Raw genomic sequence first — 25,522 nt, 5'->3', positions numbered from 1 at the left:
CATGCCTCATGTGGGTAGGAGAGTTGCTTTGTTTATTTATTTTTTTAAAGATTTTATTTATTCATTTATGAGAGACACAGATAGAGAGGCAGAGAAGCAGGCTCCATGCAAGGATCCCGGTGAGGAACTGGATCCCAGGACTCCAGGATCACGCCCTGGGCCGAAGGCAGGCACTAAACCACTGAGCCACTCAGGGACCCCTAGGAGAGTTACTTTAAAGCATTTCCAAGTCGACCTCCCTTTGTGGGTGATAGATTCTCTCCAGCAGTTCATTCCTGTGCTGTAGCTCATCTTAGGTCAGGTTGCTCTAAGAAACCTGTTCCTGGTTTTTGCTGCTCAGAAAAAGTTTTTTTTGTTTGTTTTTTTTTTGTTTTTTTATCACCTTCTTATCTCATTGTTTTTGTATTTAGTGTCAGAAATATGCTCATTCTTTGAAATTAGGCACCCACTTATAGTACCTTATATGATATTCTTGTTTCTTTCTTTTTTTTTTTTTAAGATTTTATTTATTTATTCATGAGAGAGAGAGAGAGAGAGAGAGGCAGAGACACAGGCAGAGGGAGAAGCAGGCTCCATGCAGGGAGCCCGATGTTGGACTTGATCCCGGATCTCCAGGATCAGGCCCTGGGCTGAAGGCAGCGCTAAACCGCTGAGCCACCAGGCTACCCTGTTTCTATGATTAAAATTCACTTAGTCCCAAATCTGCATTTACAGATGATAAAACCCAAGTGTAGAAAATATTTGATAAACTGGAACTTATTCCTTCTTTTCTCTGCCAGTTAGGAAAAAGGAACATTGAGACTGAGGGTACATCTATACTATGTAACAGTAACAGATTGAACCTGCAGGGACTACAGTAGAACTTATCTACATGGCTGTTAGTGTTAGCATTTGTTGAGTGTTTGCCTTGTTTCCAGTCTGAGTCCGGGCAGAGTTCTCCAAGGAGGAGAAACCTAAGGCATAGAGAACTAGTATGAGAGTAAGTAACTTAGGGCATCTGCTAAGAGTCCATATCTACTGAGTCACATTTGAAAATTGAAACTCAGAATCTCAATGCAAACAGGATTTTCTGGATTGATATTATCTAGATTCTTCCTAAATAAAAGTTGAGTAGCCTTTAGATACCCAGTAAGATGAGCCTAATAAGTCTGTGTTGCCTTATAACATATGTAGGATTTTATTTCTCTTTAATGTTCTATAAAGTTTTATAATTCTGGAGGTAAAAGGAATCTTTTGAGATGAAATTATACAACCCATGGGGCACCTGGGTGGCTCAGTGGTTGAGCATCTGCCTTTGGCTCAGGGGGTGAGCAGGGAGCCTGCTTCTCCCTCTGCCTATGTCTCTGCCTCTCTCTCCTTATCTCTCATGAATAAATAAATAAAATCTTTAAAAAGAAAGAAAGGAAGGGAACGAGGGAGGGAGATACAACTTGTTGTATCCTTTTTTTATAGGTGAGGACAGAATTTCCCCCACCATCAGTTTTCCTCCCTACGTTAGTATGCTTGCCTACTCACCCCCAAGGTCTGAAAATCAGTCAGTGGTAGAATTAGAACACATGCCTTCTGACCTCTAGCTGATGCTTTTTCCACCACATCAGGTCATTTTCTTCTTCTAAGCTGTTTTAAATGTTCCAGAAATAGAATGCCAGTCTCTCCCTTCTCCCTCTTTTCTTGCTGGATAATAGAGTTGTAAATGTCTTTGATGAATTTTTAAAAATGTGAAGTCGAAGGAGTGATTACTTTTAAATGTAGTTTGTCCAGTAGATGCTGTCTGTCATGACTGTCATGACTGAAAGAAAGGAACAAAGCTGAAAGGTATCCCAGGTGGTGGTGGTGGCCAATGGGACCAGAACAACTCAAGGGAGAAAGGGAGACAGCTTCTGCATTCAGAGGGAGCCTTAGGGGGAGTGCCTAATTCTTTGAGTTCTCTCGCTTCTCAGAGCAAATCCCTTGAGATTAAACTGTCACATTCTCACCCAGCAGGAGAATCCTAGTGTTAAAATGTCACTGAAGGGAGAACCTGTACTGTTGAGAAGGGAAAGGGGAGGAAAAGGAGCTAGCCAAGATGCTGCACCATGGCTTTATATGTGAGCTTCAGATCTCTGTTGGTCAGCCATCACTTCCTTCCCTCCAGCTGCCCCCCAGGATCCCTGCCCAAAGATAAGGTGTAAGGGGTAGAGCTTTCCAGATAGTGGGACCTAGAGAAATGGCCAATTCTGTCATTTTTTCAGCACTGTTTGCTTAGTATCCAGTACTGTGCCAGGCACCAAGGATGGAAAGATGCATATGTTAGACATTGCTCGAGCCCTCACAGAAGCCAGCAAAGAAACAGATACGAAAGGCATCCTCCATTCTGAAATGAATTTTTCCTTTTTTTAAAAGATTTTATTTATTAATGAGAAATAGAGAGAGGGGCAGAGACATAGGCAGAGGGAGATGCAGGCTCCCCATGGGGAGCGTGATGCGGAATTCGATCCCAGGATCCTGGGTTCACAACCTGAGCTGAAGGCAGACGCTTAACCACTGAGCCACCCAGACATCCCTAAATTGCATTTTTCCTCACATTATTATTTTTCTAAAGTCAGGAATTGCTTGCAGTTGTTGCATATATTTAATGGTGTTTACTCTTTTTTTTTCTGGTTGGAGAGTGCATTTTATAGTCTGTGGTGCCTTTGAATCAAGAAAATACCAAGGTTCAACAAATAATCAGTTACCATAGGAAAAATATAGGACAAAATATAGCATGCAGATCACCTGGGTCCTTGTTAAAATGCAGATTTGGATCTAGCAGGGCTGGAGACCAGAAGTCTGAGATTCTGCATTTCTGACAAATTCCCATGTGATGCTACTGTTGCATGAACTGCATTTTACAGAGAATGGAAAGACATAGAACCAATCCAGATTTTCTAAGGTAATGAAAGTGGCCCCACAGACTTTTTATTCTTTTGTCTACAAAAGAGAAATAACCTTCTCTAGTGGTTTTCAGAGTATGCGTGTGGACTGGTCCAAGTGCACCAGAATTACTTAGGCACTTTATACAGATACAGATAGCTAGCCTCACCACTGGAGATTTGGAGGCACTAATAATGAAGCAGCACTACACATGTACAGGGCTTTTCATGTCAGTACTATATCCTGTAATCCTCATTACAGCCCTGTGAGGTAGGTGCACCCTTTGATTCAGGTTTAAAAAGCTGAGGCCTGGAGTGCCTGGGTTCCTCAATCAGTTAAGTGTCCTCCTCTTGATTTCAGCTCAGGTCCTGATCTCAGGGTCATGAGATTGAGCAGTCTGTCAGGCTCTGTGCTCAGCGGGAAGTCTACTTGAGGTCCTTTCTCCCTCTGCCCCCCCTCACCTCTTAAAAAAAGGCGGGGGGGGGGGTTGGGGGGAAGCTGATGTCTAAAGAATTTGACTGATTTGCCCTAGGCTACTCACATAGTTAGGGGCAGTACTCAGAATAATAGTTTCTGCAAACTCTGTTTTTAAAAGCTTCCTGGATGCTGGTGTTTCATCTCCCATGGAAAAGGAAATCTCGGATAAAGATGTTCTGTGTTTCCTGAAAGGATGGTTATATATTTGAATCTGTATTGAATTAAGTATGAATCCGTCAGTTTGCATTAAAGGCATGAAATACACCTAGACAAAGAGCTTCAATGTTAGGAATAAGAAAATTTCACATAGAGAATGTAGCAAAAAAAGAATATCCTTGGAATAATACAATAATTATCTGATAAGAGTAAAATTCATTTTCAGAAATATTTATTGAGCACAGATGAAGGCTAATTAATTGTCCTTCAATAGGAAATAGAAAAAAGTTATGGTGCACCAGTACAATGGAATGCCCTTCAGCCACTACTGACAGTGGTTGTAGAATGACATTTATTGGTGTGGAAAGCTTGCAATAGAATAAGAGATAATAAAACAATATTTATAACATGATGTCATTTTTGCTTAGTAGTAAAAATTCCTTCCTGCCTTCCTTCCTTCCTTCCTTCCTTCCTTCCTTCCTTCCTTCCTTCCTCCCTCCCTCCCTCCCTCCCTCCTTCTTTCCCTCCCTCCCTCCCTGCCTCCGTCCCTCCGTTGAGCAGTATAGTAAATAAGTGGAATTGTTTGGGCTCGTCTCATTCTTATAGAACTAACTGGAACTAGAGTAATCAAAATTCTTCCCTCTAAATATATCTAGTTCCTACTATGCTGGGCCTACTATAAGGTGTGGGAGAGTGCAGAGAAGAATTTGACAGCCCCTCTATCTAGAAGTTCAGCAGTCTGGTGTGTGATCCTTTTGCTTTCTTCTCTTCCCTCTAGCCCTTCATCAAATGTCTGATTGTTAATGCTTTTGCAGAATAGCATTAAAGGGAAGAAGAAGTCTTAGCAGTGTCTATACTGTGAACCTAACATGATACTTGACTCACTCAGAAAATCTTTTCTGTTCACAGATAACAATTGGTGTATATGATCCCTGTAACTTAGCGCAGCACCCCGGATGGCCTTTGAGGAATCTTTTGGTCCTAGCAGCTCACCGATGGTATTTACATGTGTGTGTCTGTGTCTGTCTGTCTCTGTCGATCTGTTTTTGACATTGTGTTTGCCTCTGCCTGTGTCTCTTTTTTCCCATATGCATTTTTTCATTTCTGGCATAGAAACCAGATAATAAATCAATCCATCAGTCCAGTTTCCATCAGTGGTGAGCCCCTAAGCAGGTATGTTACAGAGCTGCAGACTCTGACCATATTGCACTAAAGACATTTCAGAGTAGGGCAGGGTGAGCAGCAGAGGTTCCAAGCTGGAAACTCTCCAGCCCCTTCCTCCAGACGTCTGGGTCACTCTCAGATAGGATTTTCCTTTGCTACTGTCTTCCTTTTCTCCTAGCCCTAAAATAATGAAAACAGGGTATCTAAGAGGTCAGTATACATTTGAAAAGATGCTCAACATCATTAGTCATCATGGACATAAAATATAATGAGTTTCTACTCAGTAATAGAGATACTGAGGTACCATGCTGAGATACTACTATATGCCTACCAAATGACTTGAAAAAGATGACAGTACCAAGCATTGTCAAAAGATGTGACTCTCACATCTCATTCACATCACAAAGATGTGAATCTCTCCTGCAGACTGCTTGAAAAGTGGCAGCATCCACTAGAGTTAAAACTATGTATGGCTCAATGATTTTTTTTCACAGGTAGATAGTGCACAGAAATGTGCATTCATATACAAGCAAAACATACATGCAGGGATATTTATAGCAGCATTTTTCTTTATAATCAAACACTGGGAATAACCCAGATGATGTCCCTCAACATGAAATGGTTAATAAATTGTGACACAGTCACTGCAACAGAATGGGATGTTATCGTAAATCTGAGTGAACTGCTAATGCACGTGTCAACATGGATGCCATAATTTTGAGTCAAGGTAAGCTAGACCTTAAAAGAATACACACACTAGATTCTTTCCGTGTAAAGATCAGAACAGGCAAAACCCAGGAATGGACTTAGACATTAGAGTAGCAGTTACTCTTGAGGGAGGTAGCCAATGACTGGGAGAAGGCATGAGATAAGCTCTTTTATTTTAGGACTTGTGTACTTATCTTCCTATCTGTTTGACTTACATAAAAATGCTTTAAAAAAATGAAGATAGCTAAATTATAGATTGTCCCTAGAGGGGGAATGATTGCACTTGGTTATCCAGATAGTGTGTCTGTAGAGCACACATGGCTTGCTAACTACTCCTGACTGAGGAGCTGTTTCATAGAATGTGAGTTCAGAAGGGGAGAAGGGGGAACCAGGAGAACCTATGTGTGTCTTAGAGGTTCTTTTTAATGTCCTGTAAGCTTTATTTCCCCTGCACTTAAGATGCATTTGTCAGAATTATTTATTTGCAATGTGATTGTCATCTAAAATTCACTTAGAAAGAAATCAGCCAATTCATTGTTCAGTCTCTAAACATTTAGATAAAGGAAAACATGTGGATGTGTTCAGAATCAGAGGTTAAGGCCATGCCCCAAGAGTGTCAGGAAGGCATAATTAACAATGAATTGAATACTCTCCAACTGGCTTTGCTGAAGCTCTTATGTGAGCTCTTTCTTTTCCTTCCTTTAAAAAAATGAATTAATTAAAATCTGGGGCCTGACATCAGGAGTAGCTGTTTCCAGTCTGTTGAAGTCCTCTGCTTCCGGGACCGCACCATGCAGGGAATGAGAGACATTGCCCACAGCATCATCTTCGAAGTGAAGCTTCCAGAAATGGCATTTAGCCCAGGTAATTTGCAGGTCTTTGAGAATGCATATAATTATCATATATCAGAAACCGAAGCAAGCTTAACTTTCATCCCTTCACAATGGCAGCAGAAGGTAGAAAAAAGTACAGCTTCTACCTTTTTGCCCATGGGAACACCTCCCTTGAACAGAGGGCACACACTGCTATTCAGAAAGGAACAAAGGCAGAGAATGTCCTCAGGAAATTTCCTCCAGACCTTTTTTTTCTTTCATTCTTGAGGATTCTTTTCCCCCTTAGTTTTTGTTTCACATAAAATCTTTATTCCTGACCTTTCTTACGGGAAGAACAAAGTATTAATACATTTACGTATTCATTTGTTATATAAAATTATGTGTGATCCTGCTGTCCATGTAGCAAACCAGTCAGCAGAAGTGCCATTTCTCCTTTCACGTTTAGTATTCTTCTTTAGATCCAGGGTGGTAGACGGTAGCTGTTAGGAAACTTTAACTCACAGATATTTTACAGGTGTGTGTGTGTGTGTGTGTGTGTACACATACATTTATGTATTTATATGCATGTTACAAAGATAGAATACATACTCAAATTTGAGTAAAATAAAGATAATAATATCCACCTCATGGAGTCTCCCTTAGGACGAATATGTGTCTTATGTAAAAGAACACTAAGTCTGGCATATTATAGGTATTTAATAGATGCTAATTTATGTTAATTTCCTATCTTACACAAAGCCCAGCACTCTCCAAAATGATCTCAGATTTCTGTGACTTACATGCTTTCCAGGGTACCTTTATACACGTTATTTAATTTGCTCTTTACCACCTCTGCATTGTTCCAAGGAGCATTGCTTTCTTTCTTCTGGGGGTTGTGTGTCTCAGAGAGAGACAGACAGAGAGAGAGAGAGAGAGAGAGAGAGAGAGAGAGTGTGTGTGTGTGTGTGTGTGTTGGGGAGGGCAGTGTTATCACCTCCTCTGAGATGTCTTCTAGAGTGAAGTCAGAAGGTTTCAGGATTGACTCTGAGGGCATTTTATTGGTGATTCTTTGCCACAGCACTGATAAATGTCTTAAATAGATCTCTGGGAAAGGTTGATGATGGATTCAGCTTGGTTAGGCAAAGAAAGGCTACAGGTTTTAAGTTGAGAGCCCTAAGAAATCCTCTGCTTCTCTGCTGTCTTTAGATACAGGCATTTGATTTAGCACCCTCTTCTGGCACATTCTAAAATAGCTTCCATATGCTGTTAACTGAGGTACCATACCTGTGTGTACTAAACCAACAACTGTAGATAGTTCTAGGGGAATGGGTGAGTTAACTAACAATGTGTGCCTGGTCTGTGCCTGACAAACCACCAGGTGCCTTCCACACTACTCAATCCTGCCAGCTATCCTATAGAGTAGGGACTTTTGTTTTCCATTTTTATGATAAAGTCTTCATATGATTCTTCCTCCACAATCCCAGCAATCTTGCTGATGTTTGGTGAAGCTAGCAAAGCCCAGAAACATTGCACATCTCCTTTTGAAAACTATATTTTCGGGCAGCCCTGGTGGCTCAGCAGTTTCGTACCGCCTTCGGCCCAGGGTATGATCCTGGAGACCCGGGATCGAGTCTCAAGTCAGGCTCCCTGCATGGACCCTGCTTCTCCCTCTGCCTGTGTCTCTGCCCCTCTGTGTGTGTGTGTGTGTGTGTCTCATGAATAAATAAATAAATCTTAAAAAAAAAAGGAAAGTATGTTTTCTATCATCCAATAATGCCTTCGATACAGCTTCTTTATGCTTGATGTTGAGTGTAGATCATTTACTTTAGAAAAGGCAAATTTTCTTTCTTTTTTTGTGTACATTAATGTTTTCCCTCATAGCTCTAAATAAAACTTTATTTTTTATTTTTCTTAAAAGACTAATTTATTTATTTGACAGAGAGAGAGAGCATGAGAGTGGCAGGCAGAGGGAGAGGGAGAAGCTCTCCCCGCTCTGCGGAGAGCCCAATGTGGGGCTTGGTCCCAGGATCCTGAGATCATGACCTGAGCTGAAGGCAGATGCTTAACCAACTGAGCCACCCAGGCGCCCCTCTAAATAAAGCTGAATAAAACTTTGTAAAGAGTTATTCTATATCATAGTGTGAACTGAAGGTTGTTGATGATAGTATTTTTTATTATTTTGAAGACAACCCATAGTTGCAATGGCAGTGACATAAAAGTATAATTTTAATCATCCTTTGCTCCTTGTGGCACAGTCAAGTCCACTGTCCATTGTTGATACAAAAAGTGTCCTGGCAGCCAGCTGAAGAAGGCAACTGTCTCTGCTGAGAGTGGGAGATTCTTCATTTTAATTCCTGTCCTTCATGTTTTCCTCCTGCTTGTTTAGCTTTTCTCCTAAAAATATTTTTCTATTAATTTGGGGCATGTCTTATGGATGTAGTTGATACAGAGGCAGACAAGATGTACTAAACACTATTGATAGATTAAATATATATCTTTTTCATTATTAAGCTTAAAGTATATCTAATTTTATTTATTTTTATATCTTAAAGTATATCTAATTAGATAATATAGAAATGGCTATAGCCATTTCTATAGCCATATAGAAATGGCTATAAGGTTTTGATTACAGAGATGTTTTCATTTGAAATGAATTTTTTTTTTTTTTTTTGTCCTATGACTTCTTATCTGTAACAAGAGAAAACTTAGGCCAGAGTTATTAGTTACAGTACTAGACTGTGGTTCTGAAATCTTCAAGGTTTTGGCTATATATTAGAAGCATTTTTAAAATTTAATGTAAGAATAGTTAAGGAAAACAAACAAAATATGAATTTAGTAACATGTCTGAATTCCTTTTCCCAGAAAAAAAGAATTTTGAATTCTTGACTTAAGAACTCATCTATTTTTTTTAAGATTTTATTTGTTTATTCATGAGAAACACAGAAAGAGAGGAGGCAGAGACACAGGCAGAGGGAAAAGCAGGCTCCCTGCAGGGAGCCTGCTGCAGGACTCAATCTCAGGACCCTAGGATCCTCCCTGAGCCATAGGCAGACACTCAACCATTGAGCCATCCAGGTGCCCCAAGAACTCATCTATTATATACGTTTTAATTTTTTATTACATTAAAAAACAAAAAACCCACATCAGAGTGCCTGAGTTAAAGTGGGAAGGAATATTTGTTTTCTGGCTCCTTGCTACGAATGATATTTCCAGCCACAGGGAAACCCAACTAGCTTTTGAGGATAATTGGTTCCAATGTTTTCCATCGGTCATCTTATCCCAGAAAGGAAAGATTGTGTTAAGGAAATCTATACCTTGTAGGTCCCATAATTACATTGAACAATACTGTTTTTAAAAACAAAGGTCAAAAGCTAGAAGATTCCCAAGGAAAGAAAATAGAAGTGTTGACAGCAATCTAAAAGTAGGAGAAAGGCCAAAGAACACCAACATACAAATTAGAAACATATGATTCTTCCCAGTAGTCCTATACATTTTTAAGTCAGGGAGTTTCTGTTCCTTCACAGACTGTTACTTAAGGCAGACATTGGAGGGGATGCTAGCAGCATGGGTTATCCTCCTGATAAGGAGTTGAGGCTTTATTATGAATTTCAGGTATTTGATGAGAAAGGGAGAGTGACAGAGGTCCTAAGATGTGAGGAGTATAAGAAAGTGAGTGGCTGCCATTAGCAGGTCTCCACCAAGGAATTCAGGTCACTGTTAAGGTGAGAAAGTAGCAGGAGTATTCTAGAAAGCAAGTGAGACACTTAAGAGGACTTCGTAATAGTAGACTAGAGCAGCCACGGGACCCTTATCCTCTTAGATCAGACTTTGAGAACTGGAATTGGAAGTTCAGAGGCACCCATAGCAGAGATTAAAAGAAGTTAGTGGAGAAGAGAGAAGTCAAGGAAGGGGAAAGTCTGAATGGATAAGGATATACTTAAAGGAGAGGACAGCTTAATAGAGGGACAGGCTAGGTGTGCAGTGACCGTGTTGAAAGACTGAGCAGCAGGACATGGTAAGGATGAGGAACAGAAAGGATGTACTGAACACAAAGCTTCAAAGCCTGGTGGGAACTTCAGTGGAAAGTGCAGTCATTCTGGCTGGTCTTCCCTGGATAGAGAGCCCCCCAAAGATACCTATCCCAGATAGGATGGTCTATTTTGGTGCGTAACTTCTGGGAACTGCAGAAGTTGACTCAACTCAGGCCAGAGTTGAGGGCTATTTCAGAAGCACCTTTACATGAAAACCATGCTCAGGTCTGGTGGTCTCTCAGCAAGGGTATGGCTAGTTGAGGAAGATGGCGAGCAACTGCAGCAAGTATGCACAAATTCAGATCCTGGAGCCTCTGTGAGAAAGAAGTGAACTGAAAACTTACTAATGTGTCGGCCATCTTGCTACTTGACTTGCTCATTTTTTATTCTTTCCTCCTTCATTCAACTCACTATTGTATTTGCCTTAAGATTGTCCCAAGGCGGTCGGATGGGAAAAAAACCAGAAAGGCGGCATGGGACCGAGGATGGTGAACCTCAGTGAATGTATGGACCCTAAAAGGTATAGTTTGGAAGCTGTTTTCTCCAGTGGGGCTGTTTGTCACCAAACACACAGCAGGTTCTGTCAGGCGAACCGCATCACTGAGTTCAGTGCAGGGGATACCATTCACATTGATGAGTGTTACTCCACTGACTCTTGATTGAAGCGTGTTAGTGCGAATTAATATCCTGATGGAGATTTTGAAGGATGCACAATTCATCTGCTCTCTACACATTATAAATTTTGTTCTTGCTTTGAGCTGAGACTCTCGAACCTAGTTACACCAATACCTACTTTTAGTCCTTTATTCATGGCCCTTTAATTTAGTCCATTGGCCTACATTGAAGGACATTGTAAGAATATTTCATGGAAACCAACGTTGTATTGAAGGGATGATATAAGTGCACCCTTTTTTGAGGGGACATATTTCTTGCTTTTCAGTATTAGGGAAAACTTTCCTCTTAAGTTGCTGGTGTCTTTTTTATTTATAGATATAATAACTCCTATAAGTGGTCATGTTTGCATTTTTACTTTGGCTGCTAGGGGCTCAGTATCAAATTTGTGGCCTATCACTAGCAATTGCAGTGGTCTACAGTGGCACACATGTTGTGTCATTTCTCCTCCCTATTGCCCTAAAGCTTCATCTTATTTTCCCTTTGATCCCATTTTGCTCAGGATTTGTTCTTCATTTTCTTATAGAGATGCTTTCTATCTTTTTAGGGTAAGATGGGGGCATAAATGAGTGACTGAATGAATAAATAATTCTGTCATTTTCTAGGTTAGCTGAGTCATCAGTGGATCTAAATCTCAAATTGATGTGTTGGAGATTGGTCCCTACTTTGGACTTAGAGAAGGTTGTGTCTGTCAAGTGTCTGTTGCTTGGAGCCGGCACATTGGGTTGTAATGTAGCTAGGACATTGATGGTAAGTTTGTGGGGGCCAAATGGTACCTCCAAAGCTGTGTATACCAGTTTGCTTCCTACCTCCCAGATTCCCCTTTTCCTCTTTTTCTCACTCCCTTCCTTCTCCCCTCCCTCTCTCCCTTCCTTTTTTTAATTTATTTTTTAATTTTTTTAAAATTTTTATTTATTTATGATAGTCACACAGAGAGAGAGAGAGGCAGAGACACAGGCAGAGGGAGAAGCAGGCTCTATGCACTGGGAGCCCGACGTGGGATTCGATCCCGGGTCTCCAGGATCGCGCCCCGGGCCAAAGGCAGGCGCCAAACCACGGCGCCACCCAGGGATCCCATCTCCCTTCCTTTTTTATCTCAGTTATCTTTTTAACTAAAAAAGAAACTCATACTTTTATTGTAAAGTAGAAACAGAAAGTCTTTCTCCACCTTCATCTCAAGTCCCATTTCCCAAAATTAAACAGACTTCCTAGATGAGTAAACAGTAAAGCACTCCCTGAAGTTTTCATAGGCAGATACAAATATAGAGAGGGACCTTTGTCATCTTTGCTGTCATTTGTTTATTTGTATTTATAAAAATTGGATCATGGCATACTGTCTGTAACAGGTTTTTATTCTTCATAGAAAAGTAATTGTGGTTCTCTATGTGTTCTGTATTATGTATATGTAGTATTTTGTTGTATGACCATGTCCTCAATTTTTTTCAATTTCAGCATATTTTTGAGATGCTGCTGAAATGAATATTTTTATATCTTTACATATGTATGTGATTATTTCTTTAGGGAAAAAAAAAAGCCCCAGTAGAAATTATTATGTTAGAGAGAATGTATTGTGTGTGTGTGTGTGTGTGTATGCACACACACTATGTATATATAAGTTTTTTTTCAAGCTAAGTTACCTTCCAAAAACATTTTACTAGCCTGTACTTTTAGAACCATGTACAAAACAGAGCTTTTTAATTTGTTTCTTTTATTAGTGAGAGTATATCTTTAATTTTATTTCCTTTGTGAATATTATTTATTTTATTCATCTAAATTTTAAAATATATTGACACAAAATACATATAATACTCTCTTAGCATCTTTTAAAACTCTGTCTTTTTAAAAAATCTTTCCTCACTCCCAAGGTTGCATGTTTACGTTTTCTCCTTTTTCCTATTATTCAGACTTTCCAGAGAGGATTGTCTGTCTTATCAGTCTTTTTGGAGGACTCAGTCCTTGATTTATTTATTAGTTTTATAGTTTTTGTTTTTGTTTTGTTTTGTTTTGCTTTCAGATTCATTAATATCTGTTTTTATCTTCATTAATATCTTCCTCTTTTTGTGAAATTTATTTTGTGTTCTTTTTCTGGCTTCCAGAATTAGGTGTTTAGGTTTTCTTAGCATTATTGAGAATTATAAAGTCATTGGAAATCTACCATAGAAAATTTGTAAAGTGTAAAAGTTATAAAGCAGAAAAAGAAGACACCCATTTTCTTACCACTTTTTCACTTATTTCCTTTAATGTTTGTTAAATATATATTTAAAAATCTTATTTGATTTATATAATGCCCTTCACTTTTATTTATTAACATTGTAAACACTTTCTCATGTAATTAAAAATAATGCCTGTAAAGCGTTTTTAATGTCTATAGAATATGCTTTTTTTAAAAAAAATTATTTATTTATTCATGAGAGACACAGAGAGAGAGAGAGAGAGAGAGAGAGGCAGAGACATAGGCAGAGGGAGAAGCAGGCTCCATGCAGAGAGCCTAATACGGAACTTGATCCAGGGACTCCAGGATCACGCCCTGGGCTGAAGGCAGGTGCTACACCACTGAGCCACTCAGGGATCCCCTAGAATATGCTTTCTTATATGATGAAATGTAATGTTCTAAGATACTCCTCTTATGGTAAGCATTAACATTGTTTCCAGTATTTTACAACTGCAAATTATGTTGTGGAACATTTTTGTTAATATTTCAAATTGCTTCCTAGGGTAGATTGCTGGAAGTATTTACTGAGGTTAGATTGCTGCAAATAGGCCAAAAGATATGAACATTTGAAAGATTCTAGAAACATATTGCCAAATTGCTTTCCAGAAAAATTATATCAGTTTATATTCTCATCCAGTACAATAGCTTTTCATCACCACATCCTCACCAGCATTGACTATTACAGTTTTCTTTAATCTTAGCTATTTAAACTGTGTTAGCATTCCAGGAAGCCAAAAGTTGAGTGTGAATGCCCCCCTGGATGTGGCTAACCCATGGCCTGTTTGTAATTTACTTGGCTTTCTTTCCATTGCCCAGCATCTTCCTAGACTGCCTTCCACTCAGCATTGCTTTAAGGGATGTAAAAATACTTCAGAAATAAATGTGTCGGGGATCCTTGGGTGGCTCAGTGGTTTAGTGCCACCTTCAGCCCAGGGTGTGATCCTGGAGACCCAGGATGGAGTCCCCCATCAGGCTCCCTGCATGGAGCCTCTTCACCCTCTGCCTGTGTCTCTGCCTCTCCCTCTCTCCCTCTCTCTCTCTCTCTCTGTGTGTGTGTGTGTGTGTCTTTCATGAATAAATAAAGAAAATCTTAAAAAAAGAAAAAAGAAATAAATGTGTCCAAATCAAGCACAAGTGACTTTTGGATTTTCTGTGTCTTTTTTTTTTTTTTTTAAGATTTTCTTTATTTATTCATGAGAGACACAGAGAGAGAGGGATTTTCCGTATCTTTATTCTGCCTCCACGGTAGATTGCTTTGCTGGTAAAAGTCACTTATAAAACCGGATGAGTATGGGCAGCCCCGGTGGCTCAGCGGTTTAGCGCCACCTTCAACCCAGGGTGTGATCCTGGAGATCCCACGTCAGGCTCCCTGCATGGAGCCTGTCCTGCCTGTGTCTCTGCCTTCATCTCTCTCTCTGTATCTCATTAATAAATAAATAAAAAAAAAAAACAAAAAAAAAAAACAAAAACTGGATGAGTAGACCAAGTTTACCAGTGGGCTTTCAACACAGATAACTGTGCTTTTGAAAAGATAGATTCTGGCCTGTCCTCAACCCTGAAAATGAACCTTGGATTCTTGTTGACCATCCCCTTGGAAACATCAGTTTAACTGAGTTTCTGAGTCTCTGCTGGAAGGATATTGAAATAAGAGAGAGCAGAATCAGCTTTGTAGCCAAAATCTTCTATGACATTATACAATGGGAAATAACTCAGAAGTCATTTTTCTGAGGAGTTAATTCAGGATTTAAGTGAGTTTTAAGTGAGCTGTTATTTATACTTAATTATTCATTAAGGGAAAGCAAGGACATTTGGGGGCTCATTGCTAATCCTTTTAAGACAACAGCTTAGACAATTCCTATGGGACTTACCTCCAAATTTTTCTCTGGTGTTACTGTCAAAAATAATGAGTTATTAGTCAGACCCACTCTGACATTTCTTAGTCTCATTACTGCAGGAAACCAGGCACCGGGTATATAATTATTTTGTCTTTTAAAGGAAGTTGACCCTCCGTTGATCAAAAACTGAATTTGCACAATCCTTTTTCTGAAGTTTCCTGTATTTTGAAGTTCCTAAGCTACTCCAAAGCAAAACCTCTTTTAGGGATTTCAAGAGAGACACCCTGTGACATGTTTGTCAGAAACACACCATGATCTCTTGTTTCCATGCAGGGTTGGGGTGTCAGACACATCACATTTGTGGACAACGCCAATATCTCCTACTCCAATCCTGTGAGGCAGCCTCTCTATGAATTTGAAGATTGCCTAGCAGGTGGTAAACCCAAGGCCCTGGCTGCAGCAGACCGGCTTCAGAAAATATTCCCTGGAGTGGTACGTTGATGTTGTTTGGGAACGTCAGAGCTTGTCTCCTGTAGTTTCCTACTGATTAATCTTGGGCAATGAAGGTCCTGTGGTATTGGTAAAAGAGAGTCAGACATTTGTCACTTACTACCCAGGCCTTCATTATATGGCCAGGCCTCTGTTTCCTCATCTCAGAGATGGGCATCAAAAAACAAAACTCATATATTGTGAAAATAAAATGAAGAATGTATGAAAAAAATGCTTTTGTAAGTTGCAAAGCATTATCGGAGTCTCATTTGAAGAATTTAGAAGTATGATATTTTTATATACTGCCTTATCCCAAAGGGATTCTTGGTAGCTCAGGTATAGGATTTTATTTCTCCTTCATTACCAGAATACTTGATAGTTACTTAGTGCAGTTTTATGAAATTAAATTGAATACAAGTCTGCACAGAATGAAGATCTGGCTAAATATTTAGCTTTTTACTCAAGCTGCTGGTTGTTTTTGAGTTGCATTATTTACTTTAAAAAAACCAAATAATAAGAGACAAGCCATTCAGCTCATTCAATTCAAAATCTCACCAGTTTTTTTCATAGGTCATCCACAAAAGGAAATGTGCATCTTGCATACTTAATCAGTTTATATGACAGAAGTTAGGTTAGATGTCTCCAAAGCATCTGCTAATACTTAAAGTGCCACAAGAGGCTCTCAGCCTTACCAACAACAACAAAAAAATTTTTGAAAAAAGACCACTTTCTCAAGGTTTTTCTGTTTAATTACTCAGTATTAGATTCATTCATTTTAATTTTTGCTTTAAAAGAAGCAACTTGATGGTTTTGTCCATTTCATCATTGATCCAGAAGAACATCATTTATTGGGTTTAATTCAACACCATTATTTAAGCACCCACTGTGTCCCCAGCTAGGTGCTGGAGGCCAAAAGAAATAAGAGTGCTAGAACCCTATCATATTAATTAAGTTGCTGCTACATTATTGCATATCGCACAGTCCTAACATGAGAGTGCCTTATTATTATAAGCATTTATCTCATACTCACAGGTCTGCAGAGTGGCTATAGCTGGACTCCAGTCTTTAAGTCAGGTTCCAGTCTGTGCTATGTGTTATAGTTTTAAAATCTAGGCTTGAGGAGCAGCAGTCATTTGGGTCATGCTCTTCTTACAATAGAAGGTGGAAATGAAAAAGGATTGGTGAAAACGTATCATACCTCTAAAAGTCTCAGTTCACTGGTGACACAATGCAGCATTCTCCATCCCCATGCCAAAGCTGGTCACAGGGCCAAACCCAAAGTCCAGGGGTATACTTTGCCTTCCTAGTGGGAGGTCCTGCAAAGTCATGTGGCTAAGAGTGAAAACATTAGTGAGAGGCAGTGCATGGTTGGGAAGAATAATCCAACCTATCACTGGAGAGTCTTATGAGCTCCCCTCAGGGCCCAGAGAGACCTGACTTTGAATCTCACCTCTGCTACTTAACTAGTTGCCTGAAATTTTTCCTTGTCCAGATAGTCTATGATCCAGTGCAGTCCTCCCTATTTATCTGTTCAGTTATTCTTTTACTTATTCATTAAATACTTAAGGTTTTCTGTGTGCTAGGAATTGGGTAACAAAACAGATAAAGTTCCCTCTTCTCTGCATGGAGTTTCTGTAGTCCAGAGGGGGACATGGTCAAAAACTAATTTCAGGGATGCCTGGGTGGCTCAGCAGTTGGGCACCTGCCTTTGGCTCAGGTCATGATACCAGGATCCGGGATTGAGTCCCGCATCAGGCTCCCTACGAGGAGTCTGCTTCTCCCTCTACCTGTGTCTCTGCCTCTCTCTCTCTCAGTCTGTGTCTCTCATGAATTAATAAATAAATCTTACAAAAAAAACAAATTTCATAAACAGTTGTAATTATAGTAAGTGCATGAAGTAGGAGCTCAGATGCTATAGGGACATTTACCAGGCAGCCTGACCTAAGCTCAAGATGCCCTTGAGGAGCCAAAGTCCTGCAGGATGAGTAGGGGTCAGCTAGATGAGGACAGCAGAGCTGTCTGTGCAAATGCTGGAGGCAGGAGGTGGCATAGCACTTCTGTGGAGCTGAAGGAAAACTAGGGAGGCTGAAGCATGAAGGTCAAGGAAGATAGAAGGGGCTAGGGCAGAAGCTAAAGCCAAAGCTAGGGCTGACTCACATGGAACCTTTTGAGATCAAGTTTACTTTTTCTTGAAACCACCAGCCCACCAGCGTTGAGTGTCCTCCTTGACACTTAAATTGTGCTATTCTGCTTTCCCTACTGGGTTATTCAGTCCTTGAGGCCAGGAGCCAGGTCTCATACTTTTACCCTTCCTGCCTTATCAACAATAATAGATAATGTGTAGAATCCATTAAGGTCCTGGTGTAATCCATCATAATCTCACCTACCGGTTACTCAGGCTTATGGTGCTTTCTTTGTATGTTCAGTTTGGTGGTGTTTATTTCTTTCAACAGATACTCACTCATCACCTTTCTCATGTCAGGCTGCAGACATGTCCTAAGTGAACAAGATATTGGAAGAACTGCTCTGCTGCAAATACCCTGTCTAATCTTGGGGTTGAATTAATTCAATAGGAAAAAACCTGACCATTAATAAATCAAACTATTTGAAGTTACTTTTTTTTTTTTTAAGACAAGACAATAAAATGTAGGATTGTGGAATTGCACTAGAGATTTTCAAACCCGGGAGACAGAACATGAGAGACTCCTAACTCTAGGAAACAAGGGGTGGTAGAAAGGGAGGTGGGTGGGGGTGAGGGTGACGGGCACTGAGGGAGGCACTTGATGGGATGAGCACTGGGTGTTATTCTATATGTTGGCAAATTGAGCACCAATAATAGATAGATAGATAGATAGATAGATAGATAGATAGATAGATAGATAGATTTTCAAACCCAACTCTGAATGTCTGTTATCAACCCTGATGAGTAACTGGTATTGGACCAGCTCTCCTGCCATAAACAATTATGCAACTGGGTAAAATATAAAAATGACTCTCTCTGGACAATGAACAATAGGTAGTGAAAGACAGTGGTCATAGACAGAAAGAAAAGCAAGAATGTTTGTCTTAGCCCATCACATGGAGGCACTCTCTGGCCCATTCCCAAGCCCATGAGGAGCCCAAGGAGATGTTCTTGGGCTTGATGAGCTGAGGAAACCGACATCCAATCTCAGAGCAGCTAAGGGAGCTGGAACATGCAGGACAGAGTATCAGACATGTGGGAGCTGAGCAGAGGAGGAGTGTGGGCAGCACCTTTGATCTGATCTTTGACCAGATCAAGCTGCGTGTGCTCAGGGCATGACTTTGTAAGGCTGGGTAAAAATGCACCATTGTCTGTTGTGGGCCGATTGGAGATTCCAGAGCTTCTCCAAGTCCAGGAGACATTGGAATCCCCACCTTTCCAGAATGGAGTGTCTTCACTGAACACCTTGAGCCTTTAGGTGACACTCTAGTATGTCAGAGCTCGGCATAAAAGCTAAACTATAGAGCTCCCAGGAGAAAGCAGCACAGTATGCTTGTGATAGGCAGAGATTTCCTAAGACCCAGGAAACACTGACCCGTATGTGTAAAAATGGATAACTTTGGACTTCATCAAAACCTAAAACTTCTGCTTCCCAATTGATGCCATTAAGAGAATGAAAAGACTAGTCAAAACCCAGAAAATACTCACAGTATGTCTATTTGGCAAATAGCTATTACCCAGAATCCATAAACACAACTCCTATCACTCAATAATAAAAGGACAGACAAGGGTTTGTTGGTTTGTTGGTTTTTTTAAGGTGCCAGAGACTTCTGTGCAGGCATTTATTTCATATTGAAGATCTATAAATGGCCAATGCACACACAAAAATGCTCAACATCCATGGTCTCAGGGAAAGAGGAATTAAAACCATGAAAATACATCACTACGTACCCACTAAAGTGGCTCAAATTAAGAAGACTGACAGGGCTAACTGTTGTCAGGTTGAGGAGCAACCAGAGCTCTTGGTCTGCTGCTAAAATAACCACTTTGTAAATTAGTCTGGCAGGTTTTCATGAAACTGCTCCTAGCCGATGACCCAGAAATCCCCACTCATAGATGTTTACCTGAAGGACATGAAAACGTATATACCCTAAAACACTTACAAAAGAATGTCCATAACAATTTTATTCATAATAGCCCAAATTTAGAAATAACCCAAATATCTGTCAATGAGACATTGAATAAACAAATGGAGGTATATTCACACAGCAAAAAGGGAACATGCTCTTGATACTTAACAATTTGGATAGACCTAAAAAGCATTATGCAGGGTTAAAGAAGCCAAACACCAACAGATATATACTGTAGATACCATTTATATGAGGTTCTAGAAGAGGCAAAACTAATCTAGGATTTAAAAAGTGATTGCAAAAAAAAAGTGATTGCAACAGTGGTTGTCCCAGTGGGAGTGGGGAGTAAGGGGCACAGGAGCACGTTCTGGGGTCATGCAAATATCCTATGTCTTAATAGGTGTATGCAGTGGTTAATCTGCAGTTTGTTGAAACACAGCCAGCTGTATACTTGAAATCTGTATATTACAGTTTCTGTAAATTATGCTTCACCCTGGCTACACATTTGAATCATCTGGGGAGTTTTAGGAAATATTAATGGCAAGTCCCACTCTCAGAAATTCCAATTTAAATAGTCTGGGGAAAAGTCTAGCCATTAGGAATTTTAAACCTCTCTGGGTGGTTCTAATATGCAGCCAAGGTTGAAAACTTCTGTGTTGAAACTTGCTGAATTCTGGCCTTAGGCATGTCGACCTAAATGGTGGGCTGAGAGCCAGTCCTAAGTAGGCTTACTGGCTGAAATTTTAGCAAGTAGAGAATCATTTAGGTCAGTGAAGTGAGTATGGCTCTGTATTACTGAAAAGGTCAGAATTGGTGTTGAGTAATTATGCTTGATTTTGGTGTCACTAATATACCAAAAATACCTTTCTGGATCAAGCCACCACCATTTAAGATACTTTGTCAATTGTAATAAGACAATAAGGTATTAACATTACTGTGATCTTTGCTTAAAGTTTACGACACTATTTGGTATATGGTAAATGCATCTTAATGAGTGAATTAATTAATGAGGGCCAGAAAGTTGTCTCTGTGGTGTTCTCATTGTTAAAATGGACTTGTTTTGAACCCTCTTTCTGAAGTCCTTTCTGTCTGGTGTCTTTTCCTGTAACTTTTTTTTTATGGTTTTAAATAGCATTGCTTTTGCTACCATTGTCCCTTTCTTGAATTCCAGAGATTAGGTTTAAAGTTTAAGATAAGGAGAGAATAGCCACAATCCACAAAATAGATTTTTTCCTTTGTGAAAGGACCTATTTATTCTGGTCCTCTCCCCTGCCCCCCACCAGTTGTTTTTCAGGTAAGTGACAGGTTTTGGCAAATGAATGATAAAGCTAATGTTTTCACACTCCTCTTTGTGGCCAGCGCTATGCAGAGGATTAAGGATGCAGTTTGTGATTCTAGAACACTTTCTTTTCTGTGGACAGTTAATGTCCCTGGCTTCGCTGACACCCCTATGTGACTCACTGTTAATCTGCCAAGAACTGTGGGGCCAGCGGGGGACCAGTCTTACAGAGCTGTTCTAAAGCCCCTATGAAAACTCCTGAGTCACCACACTTGCAGAGAATCTGGGCCACCAGGCAACTTCTTTCGACAGGGAATGAAGCTTCACTTCAGTACCGCACTCTGCTATAGCTCACCACCACCCCCACCGCCCTGTCCCCTCCAAACAAATATCTGCACACTCCTAAGTAGATTTTCTGGTCATAAGTTAGCAAGTGGAGTTTTTCAGTTTAGAGGATTTTTTTTTAAAGTTCATATACCTCTAAGATTAAGACAAGACTATCAGTCATTCTAATCTTATGTGAGTTTATTAAATCAAATGTTTTTTGTTATAATATCCTATTTGAAGAAGTTATATATTAAGGAAATGGCGGGGGTGGGGACAATTGGGAGCAAGTAGGGAGAGACAGTTGGCCAGAGGGCACTTTGATAGAGGTTCTTGTCTCAGGTTCTAGGAGAAAGCCAAGAGTACGGTTTTTTCCAGTGTCCTCCTTGCCTCAGATGGGATGTACTTCCCTCCTTTTTTGGAACTAGGATCCATATGTCTCTGCTTGCTACTTTATCCAGGCTTAGGGACCCTGGAATGACAGGAAAAGATAGTCTAGGATGTAGAGGTGAAGAAGGTACAGGGCACGGGTAGCAAAATCACACATAGAGAAATTTCTGGTTGCAGGTGACCACACATGCATGCTTGTAGCTATGGGGAGATATGGGCCCTAAGATATCACCTATATATTTGCTTCAGACGTCTATATATCTGTTTAGACATCTGTATATCTGTTCAGACATCTATATATCTGGGTGTTTCCCCAGAATGCCAGAGGGTTCAACATGAGCATCCCCATGCCTGGACACCCAGTGAACTTTTCAAGCGTCACCCTGGACCAAGCCCGCAGGGATGTGGAGCAACTAGAGCAGCTCATTGAAAGCCATGATGTCGTTTTTCTGTTGATGGACACCAGGGAGAGCCGGTGGCTCCCTGCCGTCATTGCTGCGAGCAAGAGAAAGGTAGAGTGTGTGGATCCTGGGACTTTCAAGTCTGAGTGCGACTTAATGTACCATCACCCTGGAGGAAGATCTGCCTTCCCTCCAGAAGAGAGATGTGCTGTGTATAACCTAGTGACATGGTGCCAAAAGGCTTCTACTGGCAGATGCTATCTTTACCTCACATACCACCATCTAATATAATAGGTTTCTCCTATTATTTAATTTTCATAGCAACCCTTTGAAGTACTCTAGAAGGGATATTCTACTTAGATTAAAATGTAAGTTCCAAGCAGAAAAGACCATCTCATTTACTACTATTTGGTCACTGACAACTTCAAGGACCGACAGTATTGAATGGTTAATTAAATCATGGTACATAAATGTGATGGAATACTATGCAGCTGTGCACAATTATGTTCTCAAAAACTTTAATAACATGGAAAATACCACATTACAGGATACAGTATTGTATATATTTAATATGAACTGTTTATAGCTATAAACAAACATTTCTATCTGTTTGGTGAGGGATGAGGGAGAGAAAAGAAGGGAGAAAGGTGGTGGAAGGAAAGAGAGAGAAAGAACACAGTAGGAAGAAATACCCCAAATTATTAGTAGTATGTGTTTGAGCCGTGAGATTGTGAGTAATTTTTGTTTTCTGATATACTTTTTCCTTTTTTTTCCAACCTATATAACCAGAAATATGAGAGGAATAAGTTATGACTAAGAAGTTCTAGTATAAATGAGAAACAAATTGTCCTTAAAAAATCTGTGTGACAGTTGAATTGTATAGTGTGTGAATTATATCTCAGCGAATCTATTATTAAAAAAAATGTGTGTAGGTATGTCAGATGATAGTGTAATGGTAGAAAGAATAAAGCTGAGGACTCTCAAGACTTGGTTTTATGCGTTTACCTCTTACCAGCTAAGTGACCTTGGGCAAGTTACAGAAATAACTACTCTGACTTTCATTATCCTCATCTGTAAATGGGAAATGTGTGCTGGGAATTTTAAATGAAGCAAAATAAAATAATTAATGTTAATCACTGGTCAAGTGTTTTGCACTTAATAAATCCTCAATATTGGGTTGTTTTTACTAACGTTGGCTTCTAGACACTAATTACATTCATATGCAAATACTTATAAAATGAATTTTAAAAGTTGACCAAATATGAAATTAGCCATGGTTTAAAATGTAAGTGTCTCTTAACTGTAGACTTTTATTCCTCAAAACCCACAGCTGGTCATCAATGCTGCCTTGGGGTTTGACACATTTGTTGTCATGAGACATGGCTTGAAGAAACCTAAGCAGCAGGGAGCTGGGGACTTGTGTTCTGGTCACCTTGTGGCACCTGCAGACCTCCTGGGCTCATCCCTCTTTGCCAACATCCCTGGCTACAAACTTGGCTGCTATTTCTGCAATGATGTGGTGGCCCCAGGAGATGTAAGTGGATTTCTTTGTGCTTCTAGATATTTCCTACAACTGTCTTGCCCACTGGGGCAAAATGGCCCAGCTCTTTCTCTTGTGACTATTTAAATTTTGTCTATTCTTTAAAAAAAAAAAAAAAAAGATTTTATTTATTTATTTATTTATGAAAGACACACAGAGAGAAAGGCACAGACGTAGGCAGAGGGAGAAGCAGGCTCTAGGCAGGGAGCCTGATGTGGAACTCGATCCTGAGACCACGGATCATGCCTTGAGCCAGGGGCAGGCGTTCAACCGCTGAGCCACCCAGGCGTCCCTAAATTTTGTCTTTTAACAAAGAGAAGAAGTCTCCAATTTGGGGGTGACGCTATCACACTACAAGCCTTGATTGGCGTCATCAACTGTGCACAGCTGTTCCTTGTTCACTAGCATAAACACAGTGAGCAACCATTTTTCCAGCAAGGAAACTGGAGGATAGACTGGTCCCTGGCAGCAGTCAGCTCTGTCTCCTGTGCATGTATCATTGAAGAGAACATTAAATGAGGTGTCTGAAGACCTGGATTCCAATCCAGGCTTGGACACTGCCTTGCAGGATAATTCCAAATAAGGCTCATAGGCTGCCTGTGTTTCTGCAGAAGGGGCTGGGCCCTATAAGATTGTCAGATTTAGCAAATGAAAATAGGATTCCCAGTTAACTTTGAATTTCAGGTAAATAAAGTTTTAGTATAAATTTTTGCCATGCAATATTCAAGACCTTCTCATATTAAAATACTATGCATTGTCTATCTGAAGTTCAAATTTATCTGGGCATCCTGTATTTTATCTGCTAACCCAATAGAAGAGGGAAAAATATTTTAACCTATTCATAGTGCAAGGTGGGTTGAATATGAAAGTGCTCTGAACAGCAAGTAGTACCCTGTTCAAATATAAGATTCTGTAGTATTAATGCCAGCACACAAGGCCCAGTCTGTAGGAATGGTCTTTTATCAGAACAGAGAATCATGTCCAGTGAAATAAAGCATAAGTGTTTCTGTGCCCTTCCCTTCATTTTCCCCTTCTTTAAAAATGTATTCCTTAATAACTCCTGCCTTTTTTGGAAGATTGGCTTCTATGGCCTCCCAGTATGAACAAATAAAAGATAAATATTCTCCATGTGAAGAAGGATGACTTGAGGATCTTCATCAGTGGTGTTATAACACATAGCTGGCCCTGTTACCGCATCATTACCAAGAAGTAGGATAAAGGAATCAATTGCAGTAAAGTCGTGTCTGTTCATAAGGGGAAAATTTCAGAGTCAAAATTATCCCTAACAACCACCTCTTAATTTGCCTAAAGTTGTAAGACTAGAATTTCTTTGGTTGCACTATTGAAGGGTTGTATTTGGAGCCATGTTGTAGCAAAAATACTTGCATTTCAACCCAGGGTGAAATGATGGGTGACTTGATGGGTGGGTGACATGATGTCCACACTGTGAGAGGCACGTAGGAACTGAGGACTGCAGGAAAGGCAAGTTATTGTCCCACCTCACAGGCAGTCTGAGGCACTGGCTCAGTTAGAATGGCAGGGCAAAATCATTTGTACTATTCAAGTGATTATTCCTCTCTGTGTCTCTGTCCTTCAGCTACCAAGTGCAGTGGGGTTTGAGTCAGTTAAAAGAGCATATGATGCAACTCCCTATTGGGGCAGCTAGGCCCCCAATCTTTAATTAGTTTGTAACTGTTACTCCTTTTTGGCAAAGTACCTCATTTAGTTACCTGAGTTGTATATTTTGTTTTTTTCTTGGTACTTGCAAGAAGCAGTATTATTTGAGGCTGAATGTTCTTTGTCCACACTGAGTGAGCATCTGGTTATGTTATATAGCTTTACCAGGGAGGAGGTTCATGCTTCAGACAGCACAGTTGAGTGGACTAGAACTTTGAGCACACATCAATGATTGTTTCTCTCTAGTCAACCAGAGACCGGACCTTGGACCAGCAGTGCACTGTGAGCCGCCCAGGACTGGCCATGATTGCAGGAGCCCTGGCTGTGGAATTGATGGTTTCTGTTTTGCAGCATCCAGAAGGGTGAGCTTA

At 40.1% G+C, this 25,522-nt stretch overlaps 1 protein-coding gene across 17 annotated transcripts in view; it reads left to right on the top strand.

Annotated features, from left to right (window-relative positions):
* ATG7 (autophagy related 7) overlaps positions 1-25,522 on the top strand; it is a 239,146-nt gene that overhangs the window by 35,256 nt on the left and 178,368 nt on the right. For all 17 annotated transcript variants that reach the window (XR_007404313.1, XR_003137836.3, XR_007404315.1 and 14 more), the window contains 8 exons: positions 4,435-4,523; positions 6,140-6,261; positions 10,670-10,760; positions 11,518-11,662; positions 15,293-15,451; positions 21,851-22,045; positions 23,265-23,468; positions 25,398-25,513. Coding sequence is in view for 13 of the 17 variants with exons in the window: in XM_025449669.3 (XP_025305454.1) it covers positions 4,435-4,523; positions 6,140-6,261; positions 10,670-10,760; positions 11,518-11,662; positions 15,293-15,451; positions 21,851-22,045; positions 23,265-23,468; positions 25,398-25,513 (1,121 nt within the window). In the remaining 4 variants the exon portion in view is untranslated. The remainder of the gene's footprint in view (positions 1-4,434; positions 4,524-6,139; positions 6,262-10,669; positions 10,761-11,517; positions 11,663-15,292; positions 15,452-21,850; positions 22,046-23,264; positions 23,469-25,397; positions 25,514-25,522) is intronic.

Source organism: Canis lupus, chromosome 20, assembly GCF_003254725.2.
Source record: "Canis lupus dingo isolate Sandy chromosome 20, ASM325472v2, whole genome shotgun sequence".
Lineage (NCBI taxonomy): Eukaryota > Metazoa > Chordata > Mammalia > Carnivora > Canidae > Canis > Canis lupus.
Note: the sequence above shows the minus strand (reverse complement) of the source record. Positions and strands in the feature narration are given on the sequence as shown.